General features: G+C 38.2%; 1 protein-coding gene and 1 pseudogene across 3 annotated transcripts; both read right to left on the bottom strand.

Moving 5' to 3' along the window:
• Nucleotides 1-1,289: 1,289 nt before the first annotated feature.
• LOC132166613 (1-phosphatidylinositol-3-phosphate 5-kinase FAB1B) lies at nt 1,290-13,677 on the bottom strand. Of its 3 annotated transcripts, XM_059577460.1 has the most exons (13): nt 13,450-13,677; nt 13,134-13,328; nt 12,355-13,057; nt 11,425-12,159; nt 9,500-9,653; nt 9,002-9,346; nt 7,617-8,534; nt 7,187-7,518; nt 5,310-5,433; nt 5,055-5,225; nt 3,196-4,707; nt 2,458-2,721; nt 1,290-2,010 (listed from the first exon to the last, which is right to left on the bottom strand). In XM_059577460.1, the coding sequence occupies exons 3-13, from the start codon at nt 13,002-13,004 to the stop codon at nt 1,681-1,683; spliced, it is 5,535 nt and encodes a 1,844-aa protein (XP_059433443.1). In that variant the 5' UTR covers nt 13,005-13,057; nt 13,134-13,328; nt 13,450-13,677; the 3' UTR covers nt 1,290-1,680. The 3 variants fall into 3 exon arrangements, with proteins under 3 accessions (XP_059433443.1, XP_059433442.1, XP_059433444.1); XM_059577459.1 differs by having other exon boundaries at nt 12,355-13,328; XM_059577461.1 differs by lacking the exon at nt 13,134-13,328.
• Nucleotides 13,678-14,450: 773 nt separating this feature from the next.
• LOC132165235 (dnaJ protein ERDJ2A-like) lies at nt 14,451-22,160 on the bottom strand (annotated as a pseudogene).
• Between the last annotated feature and the right edge of the window lie 1,246 nt (nt 22,161-23,406).

The following is a 23,406-nucleotide window of genomic DNA, read 5'->3' as shown; positions in this document are numbered from 1 at the left end:
ATTTGTTTCCATGTTAACATTACTTGATTATGCAGATAAATTCGGACATTATTCAGTTTATGTTCACCAAGTAATAAAAAAAGTGATAGAGGCATAAATCACAAAAAATTACCTGAGATTGGGCTCTAGTGAGTGGAGCCGTGGTGGATGAGCGTTTGCCGTCGCTGGGTCACGGACCAAGTAGCAGCTGGAGCGGATTTCTTCACTGAAGAAAAAAGAAAGAAGAAAGACGGCAACCCTCTTTGAATAATGAAGTAAAAAAAAGGTGGGAAAAAAACACACATTGAATGGATTTGCTGTAGGGGCAATTTCAGAACACTAAATGCAGGCGTGTTAAACACAGCAAAAGCATTGTGGAGAAGTCTTTCATGCTGCAGTTTTTGGCGTTATTTTCAAACTTGCTCTACAGTGCACAGCACACGCACAGGAGCCACAACCGGTTGTCAAACGGTACCCCTATCGGGTTTTCTAAAGAGATCGATGAGTTCGAAAGAAAGTTCAAACATGAGTTCCGAATTGGGATTTATCAGCTCAATAATTGTGACAATTACTTTGCCTCTAAATTTTTCTCGCACTCCAAACCTCCCAAATATCTCTCTCGGAACTTATTATTATTTAATGTTTGAAAATTGCTTTTGTTGTTTTTGGAAGCAAGATCTTTATGTATTCTAATCAAGCCTGAATCGTAAATAAGGTCATATTTGGGTTTCAAGATTTTATAATTATGAACATTCTAAAGCTGTCTTATTCAATTTATAACCCACATAGATTCCTAGTAAATTATGAGCCACCTGATCTACCGGTCCATTAGTTTCTACATTTATAGCCTTGAAATAGCATAAAGAAACAAAAGAGTTTTGACTTGAGAGATCGTGGAGTCCAGGATCATTCACAGGAAATAGAATCTGGTCCCTCTGTCTTGTGGAACTTCTTCATATCTATCAAGGAGAACCTTACTTTGACGTCTATCACCAAAGTTTTTCCTCTAATACATGAATTATGTGCGATTCACATCATCACTGTTGTTGAATACTAGAATTATTTATAAGCCGTGGCAGGACAATTACTCAGCATTGTGACATAATTGGGAGATAAAAATATAGTTTATAACAATTTTCTTTCACTAATATCTCTGTACTCTCATACTACAACAACAAACAAGCCATGCATCAAAATATATAAAAGCTTATGATGAGCATCTATTTGAGTCGGATCATTTCCGAGATCTACTTCTGTAATATCTGAGGCAAAATACAATGGCATTATACAAGGCAGTATATAGGGGGCAATTCAATCATAACATACATGTACTGATGTACATGAGCTTTAATCAATTGATTCAAAAAATGGTTAAGTAGAAAACCCTCAACATAAAATGGTGAGAGAAGTATTACATCAAAAAAGGGCAATTTCACTCTGTTGAAATAATATACATAGACGAGACATGAAGATACTGTACAACCCCGAAAGAGACCTTATCTAGTACTATACCACTACTGAAATGTTCACGGCATTAACAAAGCCTTTTCACTCTCCTAATATAACAAAAATTATGGTTACATTTATCTAGATAACACAATGAGCTAGCCATCCCAATAATACAATACAAGAACGAGAGAGGAAATGTGAAAATCGTAAAAAGGGAGAGTTTATACCAACTTACAGGAAAAAGATTTCGCATTATCCATCTACGGACGTTCCGCCTTGCGAGTTTTCTTCACAAAGGTCAGATTGAGACCCACTGGGAACAATCATTGGAGAGGACCACTGATCTGGGACCATAAGAAAATAAGCAGTCATGGCTTTTCTGAACCGCTTCTTGTACTGCTGAGGTGAGATCACAGTTGGAGTTGTGTTCTTAGATCCACCAAGGATGCCCGAGGTCTTCACCCAAGTTTCAAGGTGCTTATCCCATGTATATTGCCTCATAAAATCAATGATCCCCAGAACTAGCTCGTGCTTTTCTTCATCCACACCAACCAATAATGAGTAGTCCATTACATCAATTGACTGCAGAAATATATAATGACATATTAGAAAAGACACACACACAACACATACATACAAGGAGTGAGAGAAGAAAGCCTTCCTCAAGTATATTAATAAGTTCTATACGAGACTGAGCACACACAAGATTTCAAAGGCAGGTCTTAGTTACAGAATAAACATGTACAACTATTTGGTCAATCTAAGAAAGAAAGCAGTGGTGCCTGTTCTGTAGCTAGGCAGTAGCAGCTGTACAATAGATGGAGACTGAATCCACACATTATTGTACAACAGCCTGGGAGGATCTCTAAGAAAATGAAAGCCAGCCAAATTTTTGTTAACCTGTTCTTATTTGAACCATATAAAAACATACCTATGTGTGGGTTTTACAAGGTTCAAATAAAAACAACCAAGGGAAATCTTATAATTGTGTTTTCTCCCATTATATCATGACAGCCAATTCCAACTTACAGCAAGAAATGAAGTATCATTCCAGACAGCTCTCTCCAACAACCGCTTTGCTTGGTTTCCCACAAAAATTGGAGAGGTTGGCATTGCTTCAATCAGATTCTGATCCAGCAGAACTTTATTGTTCCCACTTGTATCAGGATTATAGCGTGAACGAGAACATCCTTTGAGGTCATAAAGTCGTGTCACATTACGCCTATATAGAAGATTCTCCATTACCAAAACATCCATTTTTGATTCTTTCCCTCCTTTGAGGTGCTTAGAAACCTTCAAGACATTGCCGACAAAGAAAAACCAAATAGCAATTCATCAATAGAGTTGTATCAAAAGAATAAGAAAAAACCTAGGATACATCCAAGAAATAGCATTCTTTGGGTGGACAGCAGCTTTGAGTAAAATTTTAACAGCTGACAATTTTAGGAGATAAAGAATTATTGTGGATTCATTTTGCATGTGTAAGAACAGTGGTGAGACAATGGCTCATCTTGTATTAATTACATTGTGCCATGGAGAGAGAGCCTGATAACTTTTGTTTTTGGATAAATAATGTAGATTCATTCAAAGCACAGGGTCCACAACTAAATTACAAGGCCAATTTGGTATTGATATAACTTGCTTGAGATCTATAATATCTTGAGAAGAACAATCAAGCAATAAGGCGGAAAGCAATTGATCACTTAATGTTGGCCTCTAAAACTGGTTTTAAGCTTTTTTCATTATGGCAAAAGTGACAAACAATACCTGATAAATGCCGAAGATCTTTGCCAGACAAGTAGGGCTTCTTGTGCCGATTGATTCGCACAAGTACTTAAAATAGGCTGGTGCAAACTTCATGAATGACTCCAGCTCTGTCTTCGTGACCTGTTTGATGATAAATCGATCATCCAAGGTTTTTGCAAAGAAAACATTGCTCTTGCCACCCTGGGCCCCCCACTTCTTACAACGACTAAGAGATCGTACAAAATCTATCTCTGAAGGGCAACAAGTCCTCCTCAAAGCCTCAAATTGCTTCGGATAGTAACAAGTCACTGTATACTTCACCTTCCCAAGAGGGCCATCATCTGTAAAACAAACTCTGGCATGGAAACCCTTGGCACATGAGAGTGGGTCCGCAACCTGGGAGCTCCGGGACCCAGAAACAGATACAGTGCTCTCCTCAGTAGAACCAAGACTTCTGTAGGAATCAAGAATTGCCTCATCAAAAGAGTTCAGTGAGAGTAGATTTGCTGAATCAAAAAGCGGCAACGAAACTGATGTGTCTAAAACATCTTTTGCTCTGTCAGGCTCAGACATCTGGAGATGATAATCAGGCGAGACAAGTGCATAAGCTATAAGACTAGTGGGTTCATCATCATAAACTGGCACAACAGTGTCATTAACACCAGCAGGCAAAAGCAGTCTGCCACCATTTTGTCGAACCAATTCTCTAAATGCTGAAACACAGACAGGATTGTACTCACCAATACCAAGTTGCTGAGAATTCAATGAAGAATTTTTGTTGAATGAACCATAAAAGTTCAAAAAAGGCATCCGCGCCCAGCTACTGGAGCCTTCCACATTATCAGGCTGCTTTGGAGGTAACACAGAGCTAAGAGTAGAAGCTATCTCAACCCCACCTTTGTCAACAGTGCAACTTTCCACATGTGATTTTCCTCCAACAAAATTCACCACAGTTGGATCAGGAAGAGAATTATCATTAAGTGGTATGCTAATCGGGTGACTATCACCAGTCCATGCCGCATCAAGGGTATCAGATAAATTTGCCCTAACAGGATACTCTCCTTCTGAGAGGGCCCTTCGAACTGTTCTTCCACATTCCAGAAGGTTGGAATCATTTCTCATATTATCACTAGAAGAAGGATGAAGATCAGCATCCTTTGTTTGATTCAGATCCAAGTCCATGTCACTTCCTTTATGAACTCCGGTGCCATTATAAATGTGACCAGCCTTTCCTCCCTGATTAAGGTTTATATCCGGCTTTGTTTCCAGAAGAAAGGAGTCACAACTACTATAGCTTTTACCCGCCTTGGTGGTCACATTTATCTCAACAAGCTTCTCCACAGAACCAATGGATTTCTCCTTGAGTTTCGAGATGAAACTGATCAAACCTTCCTGGAGATTATTGTGTATCAGGCGTTGGTCCCAGACATAAGAATGAAAGAGCATCTGCCTCCGCAATTTATTGATCTCAAGAATATCAATTGCAGGTTGACCAACTTTTACCTCCCTATGGATCACTTTTTGTATTGATTCCTAAACAATGTCATAAATTCACTGAGGAATAAGATAACATAAACAATTGAACTTTCTTTTCTATAAAACAAAAAATAAATCATGCTAAGTATATTTTATGCAGCAAGGACAACATGATGAAGATTTAAGCAATAAAAATGATGACACCCATTCCCTTTTCTTTGATGAACAGTTTGAGCTAACCATCATCAATATAGAATGCCCAACATTATCTGGAAGTTCAATCAGTGAGTGAATTCTGCCTGATTTTATGCATAGCCCATGGACTATTTAGTGCCCAGAGAACCGAAATTTTTTCACTCCATAAACAATTTGGAGATGGAAGAACATGAATTGCAGCAAGCTACCTCAAATTCTTGTTTCTCCTTTTGTAGCAATCCTTCCAGTTCTGCAATACGATGCCTAGATTCAGGTGCTTTCACTCCACCATCTTGCAATGCTGCACTTGATACATTTTCTGAAATCTTACGAAGAGCATTCTGAACTTCAGTAAACAGACCTTCAATCCTGTTACTTACCTATTAGACAACATAAATAATATGTAAGCATTAAGAAAATTAACATCACTTGCTGTATTTGAAACAATAATGGTATCATTGCACCTCATTTGCTTCTTTTTGTGTCCACTCCTGATTATCATAGAAAAATTCAAGTTTCGGTGGTGGAAGATAAACAGAATGGACATCAATTGCAGCGTAGCGGAAGCAAGCAACCATTCTCCCAAAACTGTACATGTAAAAGTAAAAAGTAAGAGGGCAATAAATAATATGGTTGTGTTCGTGGAGTTTTTAACCATTCATGTGTTTCACAAGCCACTGTAAGTCTTGCCCACTTAATCAGGTCAATTTTCAGATGAGCACTCATGTAGACCAAGAAGATCCAATTTGTGATAGTGAGCTTTTGTCCAGACTTCATAGATACAAAAATGGGAACAAGGAGAGTTGAGAGTTGAGACAGGGTGGCCCAACCAGGTTGCATTGAAGCAGCCCTAGTCCCAATGAACCACCGTGGTGGACTAACAAATTTAAGAAACCACCCAAACCACCAGTTCGACAAAAAGTGATATCATACCACGAACTTAAGAATGGGAACAAGGTGAGTTGAGAGTTGAGAGTTGAGACAGGGTGGCCCAAACCTGGCTGCTTTCAATCAGTGCTAAACACAAGGAAGCAACCTGAACAAATTGCTTCAAGCAATCACCCTGATAGAGCCAATCATAAATGTCTCAATCGGGGTACCTACCCAATCAAGTCCATAACTAAAAAAACTCTACATGAATCTTTCCTCTCTTTTTTGTTTTTGGTTCGTTGGTGGAGGTGTTAGAGCATGCAATTGTATTTTAGCTGGTAAAATCCAAATATGATGGGTGAGTAGTTTACTCAATAAACCACCCCCCATGTCATGCTCTTTTTTCTTTCTTTCTTTCTTTCTTTTTTTTTTCCCCTTTTTTCTGGACCCCCAATATCCCAGATCAATATGTAGGAGAAACCAAATGCCATATATTGCATTCATTAGGTGTGCAAGGAAATGTCTACAAAAAATGTTTAAGCAGTTTATGTTTTTTCACCAAGTGCTACAAGATGGATGCAGAATAGGGATCCAAAAATTTATAAAGCTAGAAGTTAAATCTGAAAGTCAGAATTGGTTCCTGTGGGGAATGTTTCTCAAGTGGGAAGGTTGGCTCAGATCCTAGGGTAAGGGATTTCCAAACTTCTGGTCAAGTATCATGGGTTACCGTTGGGGGCCTCCTATAAGGCTAAGCATATCTGGGATGGTGCAATTGAGAAGCTGAAATCTTGGTTGGCCAGTTGGAAAAGGATGTACTTGTCTAAGGGTGGCAAAGTTACCCTACTACTTCAGAATACATAATGGTAAGTACTATCAATTAACAAAATAGAAGGATACAAAGGGTATATGCAACTTGTCAGGCGCTGGTCAGTTTGACCTGAGATTCCCCCGCAGGGGTCCACCAGATCAACAACTGAATCATGGAACTGATGGCACATGTAATATATTCTGAAACAACTGCCATGTCAAACCATCAGCACTCATGTCTAGGAAAAATGGTAACATCAACAATAACAACAAAGATGCACACTCTTCCAATCAAAAATCAATTGAATGGTTAAAATGTCTTGTTTCAGACAAAAGTAGCTGACACGATATTCAAGCATATCAATTTATCCGATTTCAGTTCACAACTTCAGTCAGTAGAAGATACTAAAGCATCCATATAAGCCGACATGGGAAATTATCAAATTTACAAATGTTTATACTTTAGAAACTTTGTACCCATGTCCAGTTTGGATAAACAGGTATCACCATTCGAATACTGCAGCCAATGATTTACTTCTTGATGAGTGAGAAATGAGCAAAAGAAAAGGACTCAAAATATGTGTTGTTTAAATTAAATTAATGGTGCAAACTAAACAATAACGTTTCATAGTTACCAACACAACTTGAGAGGATAAAAGCATACCCATAGAACCGGAGACAATCTCTATGGAGGGAATGTCCACAACTAGCAACCCTGCTTGCAGCTGCATGATTTGAGAAGCTCAGCTCCAAAAATTTGCCAAAAGACAATCCCCAGGCAGCATCAGACATTACAATTCTCCGAGTGGCTGGAGGGAAGCCACTGGTTCGGGGACATCTGAGGCACCTGTGCCACATCCAGATTTTTCCTTCTCGTTCCCCTGGTAAGAGAAACTCTGAAAGTTTCTTAACAGATATTGTAAGGCTCCCTTGCTGATGAGTATAACAAAAAACATGTGCTTCTGATGGCATGTCACATGAACGACAACGGTAACTCTGATCAAGAAGAGGAGTTAACCCAGGCTATTGTGGGATTTTCAAGGGAGTTTATTTTTTTAAAAAAAAGAACAGAATAATGAAGAAAGTAAAAATACCTGATCAAACAAATGATCTCGTAAAAACCGCCCTAAAGGCTTATCAAAGCTTCCATAATATTTGATTCGAAAGAGATGGGCTCGTTCACAGACAGTTCCTTTCCACACACAACGTGTTGATAAGGAAACCAAAATGCTCTGATGATCTGAAGGAGAGGGAGGAAAATCTTCCTTTGAAGATCCCATCCCTTCATTCTGATTATTACTATCTTCCTTTGAGGATCCCAAATCTGGAGAACCTAGGTGGTTTGCGGCTAATGCATTGCCACCAGTGTGAAAAGTGTGAACACATTGTTGTAATGCTTCTGACATGCCAAAAGAATCATACATCAGATTATCATCTACTATAGCTTCCTTAGTGTTAGCTGTTATGGCCTGAAAAGATTCCTTAGGACCAACTCTATTGTTCTCCACAGAGGCATAATTTAAGGAGAGCTCACTATAGTAGGAAGCTGAGTTATCTTGCCCTGAAGGAGACAGGCAAGGCAAGGAAGAAGTAGATTCTACGGAGCATGAGGTAGGTTCAGCATAAATTGGATAGGAGCAAAGCCCTTCAGGCAATCCAGTTGAACTGGCCCCTTCCAATTTGCAAATAGGGTCACTATTGATAGATGAGGCTCTATTTAACATGAGGCCTTCATTGGATTTCTGCACTTCACTGATAGGTTCAGGATCTGGAGGCTTTCCAGTGACAGGAACAGTAAAACCAGGAACAGTGGAAATGGACCTCTCGATTCTTGATGATTTATCAGGTAATGCAACAGTTATGGGAGACTTCAAAGAGAGTTCTGGAAGTGAAGCACCTTCATCAGCCAGAAAAGATGTCTCCAAGGCCAGATGATGAGCTGCAAAAATGCCATACTGAACTACATGTTTCACCTTCTTCAACTCATCCCCATTGGCACCCTTGAGCAAAATCTAAAACAAAGCAAAGAAATAGATCCACTTAAAATCTTTTGACAAGAATTTCTCAAGCAAATTCCAGCACAAACAAAAAGCAGGTTAAGAAGGGCAATCAAGGCACTCCACAGACTGATTGCAATGTTCTACCAATACATAACATTCCACTCGGAGCACAGACACTTGAAACACCACAGCTCATTCGTCCAAACTAAGAACATATCCTGTTCTTTATGATCTCACTAACCTAACTGCAAATTGTTCCCAAATCTACACTACATTATACTTCTAAGTTCACCAATTTGTTATATTTGATGAAGCTAGAAACAAAGTTAAGTCCTAGCCTCCATGCACATAGCCTCAAAAAAAAATACACCATTAAGCCAATGACACGGAGTTGTAAAACATACTGAAACAGAAGAAGAAAAAGAAATATATATATATCCGTTTGTCTGTGTTAACATGTTTATGCATCTGAGACTTACAGTACAACCCAAAGGCTTTGGACAATCCTCAAAAAACATCAGAGTCTTTGTCAACTTCTTCCCACCTTGGCCAGCACTGCCATGCTCTTCAAGGAATTTCTCCACATGAAACGTGTCACAGTATCCCAGTTTCGGCGTAATGAGGTGATCAATTGAAGGTACTATTTGTGCACCGGTGCAGCGCGCTATCCGCTCCAAAAGCGGCCTCTTAATATTCAGAACAAGTGATATGTCTTTAGCAAGAAGGTATTCTTGAGCATATCGAGAAACTGACTTCTCAACCAAAAGAACATTAGGGTGATGAGCATCAATCTTTGCAACTGCCATCTTCAAATGGTCCATTTCCTGAAAAGGAGTATAAAGATCAATGAAAACAAGTAACATCCCAATTTACTTTATGAATGGAAAAAATGAGTAATTATAGCAGAAACTTGTGGGCTTGGTCCCTCATTAGAAACACACAGAGTCAAGGCTAAGAAACCCAGACATATTTAATACCTGCTGCAACAAAGTATCAAAACTCGACAAGAGGTTGGAAACACGTTGATACTCCAAAGCTCCTCCAAGGATTAGTAGACGTGGTTTATCTATTTTTGATGTCATTCGCCGATGAGCGATGTTCTTCTTACAAACAATTCCTTTAAGCACCATACTAGAAAGAAAGAAAAAAAATAGAAGTCCAATCAGTACAATTAACATTGGTAGATAGCAACAAGACAAATTTATTGAAGCATTCTCCCAACTATAGTTGGATATTGGTAAGACGTTTCCAGCTCAATATTAAAAATATGTAAGGCATGTATTTTTCTTTTTTTTTTTAATAAGAATTCAATATCATTAAAAACGCTAAGGGGTGAAATCCTAGTAACATGAAGTATATAAGAGAAACCCCCTAACATGGAGAAAATGAGGAACAAAAATCCGAAAACTTAGAAACATTAGACATGAGCAAGCTATTGAATTTTGCTATTCTCGTGTAGAGAGATTGGAACATCTTTTCAGCTCTAACATCATAGTCTCTTGATATTCAAGACTCCTTGCATTTTGCTCTCTCAAAATGCACCAATGTTAAACACAAAGGAGCCAACCTCCACACTTTTAGAGCATTACGGTTTCCGTTTGTCCTCTCTAACTCACCAACATCTCTCTCACCCTTCTAGGCATAACCCAAACAATACCAAACAAATGGAACAACAAACTCCATAATTCTCTTGTAATCTCACAATGAAGAAAGAGGTGATCAATAGATTTCACACTTTTCATGCATATACAATACAACACCAATCCACCACAATAACGCTCCTCTTTCTTAAGCTATCCAAAGTCAAGATTTTTCCTAAAGTCATTGTCCATGCAAAGAATGCCACTCTTGAATGAGCCTGAACTTAACAAATACTCTTCCAAGGAAAAAAGGAACTTAAGAGAATGGATAATACATGATAGTAAAACTTCACTTCAAAATTGTCCGTTTTGGAAATGATCCAACAAATTCTAGCCTCACCTCCCTGCCTTACTCTTTGAGAATACAACTCAAAGAAAGAAGAGACCACTTCCACCTCCCAATCATGCACTGGTCTTGTAAGAATATATTCCAATGAATATTTCCAATTCATAACTGCATATGATCCACCACCATGCATCCTTACAAGGTGCAATACTAACTAATTCCATATAAGAAAACTTCAAGGGCTATTTTCCACACCATAAATCATGTCAAAACCTTACCTTTGAACCATCTCCCACCTCATACCTAACAAATTTAGAAAAAACGTCCCACCTGCTCCTTACATTTCCACACTCCTAGGCCAAAAAGCCCCGCAACCTCCTTAGAACACCAACCTTCCCTCAAACTATCATACTTAGTATCCACCACCAATCTCCACAAAGCCTCCCTCTCCATAGCATACTACCACAAGCACTTACCCAAAATAACTCAGTTAAACTTAATCAAATTTTTTTACCCCCAATCATCCTGATTTTATCATAGTACAAATTTTCGACCACTTCGCTAAATGGAACTTAAACTCATTGCCAAGTCCACCCCATAGAAAATCCCTCTGAAGTTTTTCAAGTCTATTAGCCACACTTACCGGAATAGGGAAGAGAGATAAATAATATGTTGGTAAATTAAAAGGAGTGTTTTTTTTTTAAAGATAAAACCTCTTCCAACCCTCCAAATGATGTTCCATTTTCTCAATAATGTCTTCTACTATATAGAAGACGTCAATCTACCAAGAACATGAAAAATAATTTGTAGGGTTATCATTTTTTTTAGGTAAGTAAAGACAGGACTATCATTGCGACATGCTCAAGATTAATTTATGATTTTGGACATGGTTTCCCAAAAGAAGCAAGCCAAAAGGATTTAAAGTAAGTTTCATTGATAGAGGTAGAATTATAAACATCCTTGATCTATTTATTACCTCTCACTGCAACGCCCACAAGCTATGCATTTAACCTTTACATATCCACCAGGATCCATTCCTCCTCCCTTGCTTGTATCAGGCTTAAGAAGTGTGGCAGCTTCCCAGGACAAAGATGTAATTATATCCAACCAACTCTCTGTGTCATGTTCATCACCCACAGGTAGGTTTTCAACCTGCAAAAGTTGAGATATCAAAGCTCTAAAATGACCTTCCACCACATTTTTCATGGCTTTCCTGTGCTCCTCACTTGACTTTTCCCTACTACGATACTCCCCACTATCAAAGCTGCTTGAAGAGCGTAGATATCCCCAATCTCCTGTCGCACCCTCATCGTCATCATCATCAAATAGAACAGCCTCCTTCTCATCCTCCTCATCCTCTGGCTCTGGAGGGAGCCAGAGTAGCCCATTGTTCTCAAAATCCACAGGTTCAGCATCCAGACCCTCAGTGTCACATGGAGCTTCACAGCTATCACAGTTATCATGTTCATCTGCTTCTTTCCCAAGTTCCCTAATCCCCTCCAAATCCTTTGTGTCAAAGTTCTCAGGTAACAGTGAAGAACTCACACTGTTCAAGTCGATGTTATCTTCATTAGGAGGCACATTATGAGGTCCATAGACATGGTCAATTTCATCAATGTTAACTGTGCTATAATATTCATAGCCCTGAGAGAAGTGTCTTGATTCTGAATCTGACCGATAAACACTATAGTCATCATCCTCATCATCGCTCCTGGTGGGGATGGGTATGCAAGAAATAACATAATGGATTAAGAATGGAACAGCATCAAGGAAGCATCAGAACATGACATTCAATAATCATGCTTAAAAGTAACGGAAGCATAATCATAAGTGCAACATTAGAAGAAGCTGATGAGAACTCTTCAATTGCACTATTAATATCAACCAATTGCAAGGCAATAGATACCTGTTCATGCAAAAACCAAATCGGTTAGGAGATGAAGCTACTACAGCAGAGCTAGGATTTCTGCTCTTCCCGGATATTATATTGTTCTGCTCAACCATAACTGGATCCACATGGACAGACTGACTAGGGCTAACAGCAGAAGTATATGGCACTCGCTGATAAGGGCCAGTAGAGTAAGGAGTAGAACCAACAGTGCTGCAGCTACTATGACAGGTGCAACTGGACTTGGTACTGGCCAAGCTTGTTGCAGATGGCGAGGGACTGAGACCAGGGGTGGGTGCATTGGTGCCATTATCAGGTGGTTCTATCCCCTCCTCCCACTGCTTGAAGCAATAGTTACACACCCTGATCCTTTCCCAATCTTCACTACCAATCCTTGGGTCATTGGATGGGGCAGGAAGCGAGTTGGCTGTGCACTTGGCACAGAAAACTCGGCCACAGAGTCGACAATGATGCCTGCGGTTAAAAATGGTGAACTGGGAGTCACAGTCGTAGCATACCCTACAGCTATGATCGGGCATCCAGAAGTCCCTGGACACATTGGGTGAGTGGGTCCTGCGAGGGATCCAGGACTTGAAGATGTCAACTAGCTCCGACAGTTTGTTGTCAGGGGTGCCCATCCCATGGACAGGGATCCCACCCAATCTCATTCATTGTGAATTGCTCATTGGCCAGTCCCACGATCAGATCACAGCCCAAGGTCCTGATGAAGAAGAATCAAATCCCAAACAAATTTGAAGAAAGTGAAAAACCCAAGAAACAAAAGAGAAAGACACAACCTCTTTCAAAGTTCCATTGCATGTTCGTCTACAACTATGGTAGTAGTAGTAGTAGTAGCAGTCATTAATGATTCCACAACCACAAAGTCTTAGAACCCACTCAAAAGTTCCATTGCATTTGTCGTATTGGAGTAGTTTCTCATAAATAAATCCACAACCACGAACACACACACACACGTATATCCATATCTACATCTATAGAGGAAAGGAAAAGATATGCCGTTACACAGTGATGGGTCAAGCTTTCTTTCATCTGAATGTATAGAACAAGTTATAGTACATAATTGAAACACAAGTAAAAATAAATAAGAATTACCAGGCGGTTGTCGCCCGGAAGCCCTAAATTCCGATATCTGAGCCTTGACAGTCCCAGAATTCCAGGGCAAAGAAGCTTTCAGGGCTCAATCCCGAGTCCGGAAGGGATACCAAGCCCCAGACCCTAATCTAGTCGATCAATTTGGAATTTCGCACCCCCGGAATACGAACAGCGCGAAACCGTTAATCAGAAGAAAATGAATTTCTTTAAATGAGTTGTCTTTTTTTTTTTTTTTTTTTTTGCAAGTGAGTTGTCTATCTGATTTAGTTACAGACAGACAGACAAAACTATTTGGTGTTGATATTAATAGTAATACAAACAGAAAAAGCATTTCAATCCCCGATTTGTGTTGTGCCCCCTTATCACATATTACGTCCGACTCTGATTACTGTCTCATCTCATCTTTTTATTAAGACAAACAACTAAGACCCCCAAAAAAAAAAAAAATTGTGACGTGTAAATATAGAAGAAATGGCTTGTTAAGCCAAAACCCAAAAGTCACATCACTGCAAACCAAGTTGTTAAAGCAATGCTGGTTTCAGGAAAAAAAAAATAGTTGTTTTTATAGCAATGCTGATAGACAGAGGTTTAAAGCTACCGGATTAATACATTAAGAAGTAGTTGAAGGTGGCCGGAGTCTTTGTACTTTCAGAAGGGTGAGAGGATCTTTTATATATATATATTAGTTTCAGATTCTTGCTTTATTTAAGCGTTGGCAATACCAAAACGAGTTCAGATGGCTGAGATTCCATGAATCTCTCGTTTTATCGGTTTCACTGCCAGCCGGTAAAGACTAAAGAGGTGAAGAAAAAACGGCCAATCTTAAATCACTTAAATGGACATTCCGCTTTGTACATCATTTGATTTGTGGTATCATTTCAGGTTTATAATTACGGCCATCCCAATCGTTTATGCTTGGTTTGCTTGGATTGCTTGGAGGGAAACAGGCTTGCTATGAGTTTGTTCAAATATCAAATAAGATTATATGAAGCTTCGCCAAGTTAAACAAAAGGCAAAATAAATGACTCACTGTTATTGTTGTTAAGTTCTTCAAAAGATCAAAGTGGGCTCAAAATGTTTATTGTTTCATCATTAATAAAACAGAATTGCGCGTCACTCCTCATGTGCCCGAACCTTCTGAACACGAGCCCTGTTTATTGAGAGTGCCATTGGCAGCAGGTCCTTTCTTCTTAGCATCTTGTTCATCTGCCTCATCCTCACTGTACTCACTCTCATAATCATCATATTCCTCTTCGTCATTCTCCTCTTCCTCTTTTCAACCCCATTCTCCTTAACGGGTCCCTCTTCTGCGACAAGGCCACCTCGGGTGCCAGCCCTAGTCCGTCTCAAAACTTTTACTTTCAAGTTTGTCTTTCTGTCGCAGCCTGTCCAAGCGTCACACAAGCAGTAACAAGTCAAATTGTAATTTCCTTCTGCTGGAGCCTGGAACTCGCCCATCACCAGTCTAGACCCACCCTTCACCTTCTCAACTGCCTCTTTCACTGCCACACTGGTCTCCGTTACATTTGCTCCTGATCCCTCCATAGTCTCCTCAATTGACTTTGAAGCAGCAGTTATAGCTGCAGCTTCATCCATAAAACTAACCTTTTGAGAAAACCACACATTATTTGAAACAGGATCTGCAAGCATAAACCAGTAGTTCTCTTCCCTATGAAATGGGTAATATTGGGTCATGGGGGAGGGCACCTATCAGGCCATTACCACGTTTGAGTGTTACCCAAGCATGGATCGTGACAATGTCACCCTCTTGTATACCCTGTTCACCTTCAGTCTCGCATGTAACTTCAATTGTTATAGAAGGCATCGTTTCCAGCACCATCTCAACATCTTGTACACAGTCAGGAGAGAACCCGGCTACCTGAGCAAGCAGTTCAGCACGTTCTTGCAAGCTCATGTCCTGAAGGTCCTGAAACGTTCTCACCTTCTGCAAATGAAGAATAAAAATGTTTTAAAAATATCAAAAAGAATGTAACAAGGGGAAATCTTGGGAGGGGGATCACAGGATGTATTCAACACCCGGACAGAATTCAATCAACACTGATTTTTGGTCATTAACAGGCTTGTGTTAAAGCAAAAGTCATTCCAAAATTTCATCAGATATGTGCTACTCAACAATTAATTTTCCTTGTTCTTTTTGCTCTTAATTAGGCCTTTTGTATACTTCCTGTATATTTAAAGGCACCTTACGCTTTTAATGATATGTGTTGATTATTGATCAAAAAAAATTTTTTGAATACTTATTAGATAGGTTTAGAAAACCTATATGATTTTAATACATGATAAAAAGAAAATACACAAAACATAGAAGAAACCACAAGTGAAATATGCAACCGGACAAAGTTTTCCTCCAAACTAGGATGAAGGAATTTCCTTCAACCTAATCTATAAAAATGATATGTGTCCATTTTTTTAATAACATGTGAGATGTAGATGAGTTTTTAATAAAATTTATTCTAACTTTATCCCTGCTATTAAAAAAACATGTGTTTTTTACATGTTTAAGGAACACATGTCACTTTTATAGACTAGGTTGAAGGAAATTCCTAAAACCTAGTTTAAAGGAAAACTCTATCCTATGCAACTGGAACAAAAATGCGGGTACAGCTTTTTATCCATTGTTCAGAAATTTTGATTTTAATCAAGTAGAAAATAAGATAAGTATAATAGCTAAAGTCATTGGGAAATCGGGCACTGCAGGTTCTCAAATTATAGCACATTTCCAGATAAAAAGGGCAGCCATCAAAAACAAATGCTGTGGCTCTGCCGTCAAAGCTAGGCAAGAGGCAGATTAACAATGGATTCCTGCATGACGCAAACCAGAGAGAAAGATTTTATCTACTTACTGTACGAGCTATCTTTTTGACAATGGCCTCACTGAAATGCAGCAGCTGCAGAAAGGTTGCAATGCCTTCAGAAGATCCTCCAGTTCCCTTCATCGCACTGAGAGGAACAGCATGCATCACAGGTAACGCAACAAAAGAATCCTACTGTGAGTAGGAACTAGGAAAAGAACAAAGGAACACAAAATAGATTAACCCTGAACATGGAAATGTTAACAGGAAGCAGCCATCTAAATAAATGACTTACTAACAAAACAAAAGTTCTTTGCAACACAAAATGACAGATATATTCCTATGAAATTGAGCATAAAGTTGTTGAGAAACTAAATGTCAGGTATGTAGAACCACTAAAACAAAAAATGCAAATACCCAAACCGCAATGAGCTTTGCCAAGCAATAAACAGATAAAAATAAATTGGAACTTGCTTCAAATTTCTGAAGGAAAAATTGTCAAGTACACTAAAAAAGACACAGGGAGGACTACAAACAAGAGAAAAATCACAGCATATTCATGCCTGAGACAAACTAACAGAATGAGAAGCTGCTCGGCCTGCTAGCCCACCAGCAAATCTTCAAAAGGTTTGCAACTAGGAACTCAGAAAGTATTATATACTGAAATTCAAATGCAACACGAAAGTTATTGGGAATATACCAAGAAAAATAATGTGAGAATTGGAGTAGAAGAAAATAAAGCATGTTGAGAATGATTTGCATTATTCAGGATATTAGTATACAATCTATTAGCTACTGTCTTCTACATAATATAAACAAGCTAAGAAAGTCGTATATAGTCCCTGCCTAGCCAAGAACTCCAGAAAAACTCCGTAATTTTTTTTGATAAGTAATAATGCATTAGAAGAGCGCAGATGGGCACAACTCAAGTACACAAGAAATATACAAGAGAGCAACTAAGAGGAGGAGAAATAAGAAGAGAACATAAAAAGAAAATAAGGGAAATTCATCTCTAAGGAAGCAAGCCAGCCTGTCGTCCAAGTGAAGAGAGTGTACAAAAAGAAATGAACAAGGTCTACAAAAAGAAATGAACAAGGTCCTCAAGACTAATTACAGAAAAAACTCCGTAATTAGTCATAAAGATAAGAATAAAGTCATTAAAGCGCATGTTACTGTAATAAGTCTTTTTTTTTTTATAAAAGATGTCCTCAAAGCACATCTCACTTGAATGACACATTGAGAAAGCTCGACTACCCCTATTGCAGGCCTCAGCCATCCATGCCCCTGAGTGTTGCGTGGTATAACTGCCATCTGCACAGATAATAAGAGATTGGTAATAGTAGAAAAATACAACCTCCCCTTCCTAAAATGGCAAAATAAATATAATCATATAGAGTAACTGCCTCTTCACGAATGCTAGCAATGGAATTTGAGTAAGTGACCGAGTGCCAAAGATAGAAGCAAGTAGAACATCAATTATTCCACAAAGCTAGTAAACTGAAACCTGCTTACGAAGAATCCTATGCCAAACCTGTACAACTGATGTGCTGTCTTTCATGAAAACCTGCATCTTTTGATTCAATCACTCTAGTTTTCTGTTTCAGATCCATTTATTCACATCCACTAACTGGCCTGTGATATGTGAATCACCTTTTGAAGTTCACATTCTTCACATACCTCTATAATACTTGTTCATCCGTTCACCCAGGAGATCCCACACTTTGTTTACTTATCTAACAATCTGTACGTAGCTATTTCAGAAAGTCCTGCTTGAGAGCTAAATCAATTATAAAACTCAACATAAAGTTTGCGGGGAACCGCTAACTTCGTACATCCTTCTATGATACTTCCATCACTCTACAATAAGTTTTCCAGAACCTACCCCTCAAACCCCGGCCCTAACCCAACAACAGATAAGGGGGAAAAATTGGAATTCTATTTTCTGTTATAGAGAGTATATCTCAGAAAACATGCTAATAGATTCCTTTCATTACACCAAATATAAACTCGGACTGCAAATGAAAGAGTTATGGGGGAAAAAAAAAAAAAAAGTGCCACCCATATTCTGTTCTAGGTAGTTCTACTAAACTGTTGAGAGATAATGTACAAGAATACATCCTACAAAAGACACCTCAGAATGCATCTAAGAATCGAAACCTGCATAATTTCCCTCAGAAACTCCATTATTCATACATGTATAGCTCAACAGAAGTTATGTGTTCACCTTCTTTAAAATATTTGTGAGTGTTTTATGTTTTGAGTTATTTGTCAAAAAACTGTTGCCGATTGAGCCATTTGACTTCCTTAACAATTATGACAACCAATTCTAACAAAGCAGCATTCCAAAAGATTTAATTGTTTAAGAGACAACAACACATGCTTACAGGCTGAGACCTCACAGTGGTAAACACAATTAGCAATGATTACGGAAGTCTTCTTGAAGAATGTAAAAGAGGACCTAATCACCTTCATTAATTCTTCAAGAAGGCAAGGTGCAAGTTCTAGCACCCGTCTGAAATCACCTTGCAATGATGAAGGCAATGCTGCTGATTCACGAGTTAATTGAGCCTGAATCAACAATTCTGTCTGAACAGAACAGAAAGCAGTAACAAGCCTATAAGAATTTACCAAAAATCCATAGAAATGCAAACTAATTGCTAAGAGCATCTCCGGCAACTTAGCTAAAAGAGAGATATTAGCTACATTTAGCTATTTTTACTCTTTTTTTTAGCTCCAACAGAATAACTTCACATTAGCTATTCTACCTTAACTACTACAATGAATAGCACTGTTATTCATCTAGTGTGCTAGAAGAAAAACCACCACCACCACCACCACTGACCAGGCCAAACACCACCCAGGACCGCCGCTGCCTAGGCCAAACACTGTCGTAGGTTCCGCTGCTGCTCCTCCACCGGTAAGTTCAACCTCTCTCTCTCTCTCTCACACACACACATTGGGAGATGTGAGAATTGTCTCTTTCTTTGTCTATCACTAAGAATGGGGAAAAAGGGATTTTCTCAATCTTCGTGTGTGAACACGATGGTGGTAGCTGGGGTTCAGCTTGGGTGGTGGCGGTGGGGTTGGGGTTTTTCAGAGGTGGTGGTTGGTTTTCTCAAAGCTACTGGAGAGAGAGAGAGAGAGAGAGAGAGGAGGAGGAGGAGGAGGAGGAGGAGGAGGAGGAAGCAATACTTGAGTCAGTTCTCATAGATGCTAGAATATCATCAATTGATGAGCGAGTGGGGCATGGCCTTGAACAGCCTGGCATCACCACTGCCATGGAGTATTTGTGATGTGTTCCAAGCTGTTGCTTGGATGGGTATATATATATATATATATATACATCTTCCTGACTGATACAAAGGTCTGAAAATGAAACATATAAACTGAAGAACTGAAACACCTTCAACATGGATCTGGATTTTTATCAGGATGGTATTGAATAGATAGTCTTCTATATGCTTTCCTTATTTCTGAATCTGACGCTCCGGGTTCCAATCCAAGAATACTAAATGGCTCAAAAACTTGAATCTGGTCACAAATTCCAAAAAGAAAAAGGAATGTCAGCGAAATGCAACATATAGCATTCAAAGCAAATTGTTATGAGTTCCTATAAGAAGTCCTGATTCACTAGAAAGTAGCAGCATGGAATTGAATAAATCATAACAGGATACAATTGTCACATGGCCACTAACAATTGCTCAAATTTTGATTAAACTATTTACCTCGCGGCTCATATTTTTTATGTAATAGACCAGGACAATCACGACGACCCAAAGCAATATCAGAGTCAAGTTGCTATAAGTCAAGAAATGCGAAATCTGCATGATTCCAGAATAGACTCCATGGTTAGGTCAAATAACGACACTTGGTATGTAATATGAAATTGAAGATACATCAAAGGGATAATGAAGGAACTCACCCGCTTAAATATCGATTTGCGGTACTTCCCTGAACGAGTGCAATCAGAGCAGTGGCAGTGTATGCTCTTTGTTTTCTTTGAGGCGGCTTGGCATAACTTCAGAATTGTATAAGGTATCAGTGGCAGGGGCATTATTGTCAAAATGAAAATCGGGAACAAAGCACTATTCTCCTCTGAGGCAGCCACTGAGAACTTCTACCTACAATGACTCGTATACTTGTTATGTCTGCAAAAATGACTCTTGTTATAACCAGAAAGTCATTGATAGTGGAGTTTTAAACAATAATTTCAACTAATGGATCTTTTCTACTTCTTTGGCAACGCTAAACGGTAAAACTTGCTGACACAAAAGGTTGAATTGGTTACAAATTATATTGAAATTTAAAAGTTCATCTTGCAGTTTAAATAAAATCAGATTTATGTTCGAAATTCAATAATTTACATCTCTTTTTCTTTTCTTTTCTTTTCTTTCTTTCTTTCTTTCTTTTTTTTTTTTTTTTTTCCTAAACTCAGTTCAGCTCGAATACATGATATTCAAGGTTTTCCATTGCAACACCGCCATGTCTTCAGTATGCACCGAAACCAAACATCAGAGGAAAACCACAACAAATTGACATCAAAAGAACTAGATCAAAAAATAGAGAGTTAACAATAAAATTGACTTCCAACTTCAACAAAATAATAATAATAATAATAATAATAAATACATATTAACGTACATCAGAGACCTAATTATAGCTCAGCCTATAAGCAATTCCTAAATTACGCATATCCAGAAGCAAACTCCTTAAGTCCAACAAGCGATACGAGCATATATGCGTGCGCACGCACACATGCAAACAATAATTCTGACCTGTTTAATAGGTAATGAAAACCTTTCAGAATGGAAACCTTCAAGCTGATCGTTAAGCTCTCAATGGCATTGGATTTGAATCCTGTGCACAAAAGAACATTTCAAATCCGTGCAACATTCAACTTTGAAAATCGGAAAACAGAGAGAGAGATTGAAAACCCCCAAAAAAATAGCTATAGAAGCAGTAGAACAATGATCAAAACGGGGCTTTGGTTCTTGAAATCACTCCAGTTGGGCCTTCTATATCTGGGCTGAATGTGCTCCAACTCCAATTTTACAACCATGAATGTGGGCCAAACCGGGAGATTTGCCAGAGGATGAAGACATTCCAATTTTTTTTAGTTCAATTCACCGCGGAATTTTTATAATCTAAACTCTAAATAACTGTTTTTAGTTATAAAGTTTATATTTTATAAATTTAATATATAATATAATTAAAAATTAATATCCTAATAAGAGGATAACTGTTAAGTCCATCTCCAAGTTCATGATCATCTCTTAAATCCAAGCTTTCGAAGATGCATAAATCGATAGTAAACAAACATATAAAATGGTACTTGATGATGCAGTTGATCGCATAATCAATTTCATACTCAGCCTCCAAATATGCTTTTGAAATGTAATAACTATTTTGCTATTTGGATGGCTTTTTATTAAAGAATAACTCGGCACAAATCAATATATTTGTTCCCTCCAATGAGTGTTTGACAAATCAGCGAGGAACACCTTAAGCAAAATAAACAAAAACACTATATTTTTATATTTATACTCCTCCTATGGGTTAAAAGTTAAAAACCTAAAACAAACATATTTCCCATTTTTCCTATTCATCTACCCAAACCTGCCACCAGCCGTCACCAGCCACGACGTTGGTCAGCCTAGACAACGTACACCAGCCAGCCCAGACAATGCCGGACAGCCACGACGCTGCCCATGATGCTCCTCCACACCAGTTATCTCTCTCTCTCACCAAGAGCCAAGCATATTGCAAAAACAAAAATTTCACTGCCTTTTGTGTTATCTTTCTAAAGTCACCATTTCTGGTTGCCTTATATTTGCTTTCTGCTGATTCACTGATTGGCAATGGACTTGAGCATCTTACTAACCTTGGTGCTCCTTTCATTGTTCGTGCTTTCAGCTTTCTTGTTGTTGCATTCATGGGCTTCACCAAAAAAAAATGAGGGCTAGCTTGACTGGAGCCATGGCTGATAGCGGTAGATGGCAAGTTTGGGTAGATGAATAAGAAAAGTGGGAAATAGGTTTTTTTAGGTTTTTTATTTTTAAGAATATGAATTTAAAAATTTAATGTTTTTGTTTATTTTGCTTAAGGTATTCCACGCTGATATAGCAAGCCCTCATTGGAGGGCACAAAGGTATTGATTTATGCCAAAACCTTATAGAAGTTATTACCTTTTTATTATTGGATTAATACATATACTACTCCTATATATATCACATTGTTAGCTATAAAATCTTAGACATGAATTAGAAAAAAAAAAAAAAGAAGTTATAATATAATTGTTTATAGATGAATACTAGGCTTACAAACAAATTTTATACAAAAGCTTTTACAAATTAATGTGGCACAACATGATTAAAGAGGATATAAATTCAAATTTTGAGAAATCTAATCATATTGTGCCACATCAATTTATAAAAAAAAAAAATTAAAAATTTATTTGTAAGCATAATATTTTTCATTGTTTATATTTTTTTTTTAAAAAAAAATTACTTAAAAATATATATTACACTTTTGTATTATAAAAGTGTTTTAGGAAATTTGATTTTAATATGAATTCATTCACCAATATATTGCATTAAAAATAAATAAATACATAAAAACTTAAAAGTGTTATATTCGAGTGTTACACTCAAATTAAGGAAGAGGAGTAGTTATTTCATGCATGGTGTGTGTAACAAATGTGTAGTTCTACGTAAAATATTACACACACTTTTACCGGGTAAAATGATTCTGTGGTTCGTCACTCATCAGACACCAACGGTGAGACTTCAGACTTGAGAGCACTGCGAACTCGATGATCACGATGACGACGCGAAGAAAAGTTTCGGATTACAAGAATCGCAGTCTTAAGTCATGGGATTGTCTCCAAATCCACGCACAATCGCGCGCACACACAAAAAAAAAGATAAACCCAACGGCAACAACACTCATTTCTTTCGGAATATTTATAGTGAGACTGTAATATCCGAATGTCGTGCCATGTTTTGAGAAATCGTCGAGATTTGTTCCTTTTGCTATACTTTTGCTTGTATTTGACATATATCTATATATTTATTGTTCGGTTATGATGTAGTTTTGTCATACAGATGATGATGATTTTCAAACGATCTCATTCTCATGCGGTGTG

Source organism: Corylus avellana, chromosome ca11, assembly GCF_901000735.1.
Source record: "Corylus avellana chromosome ca11, CavTom2PMs-1.0".
NCBI lineage: Eukaryota > Viridiplantae > Streptophyta > Magnoliopsida > Fagales > Betulaceae > Corylus > Corylus avellana.
The sequence above is the reverse complement of the archived record's forward strand: the minus strand, read 5'-3'. Positions and strand labels throughout refer to the sequence as shown.

Bases quoted from the DNA above. Each gene is read 5' to 3' on its own strand.
- LOC132166613 (XM_059577459.1), bottom strand. From the start codon at position 13,004: ATGAGATTGGGTGGGATCCCTGTCCATGGGATGGGCACCCCTGACAAC. The intron at 2,722-3,195 runs GTATTGTTTGTC...AATGTCTTGAAG, and splicing joins AGATCTTCGGCATTTATCAG to GTTTCTAAGCACCTCAAAGG. The intron at 2,011-2,457 runs GTAAGTTGGAAT...ATATTTCTGCAG, and splicing joins ATGATACTTCATTTCTTGCT to TCAATTGATGTAATGGACTA.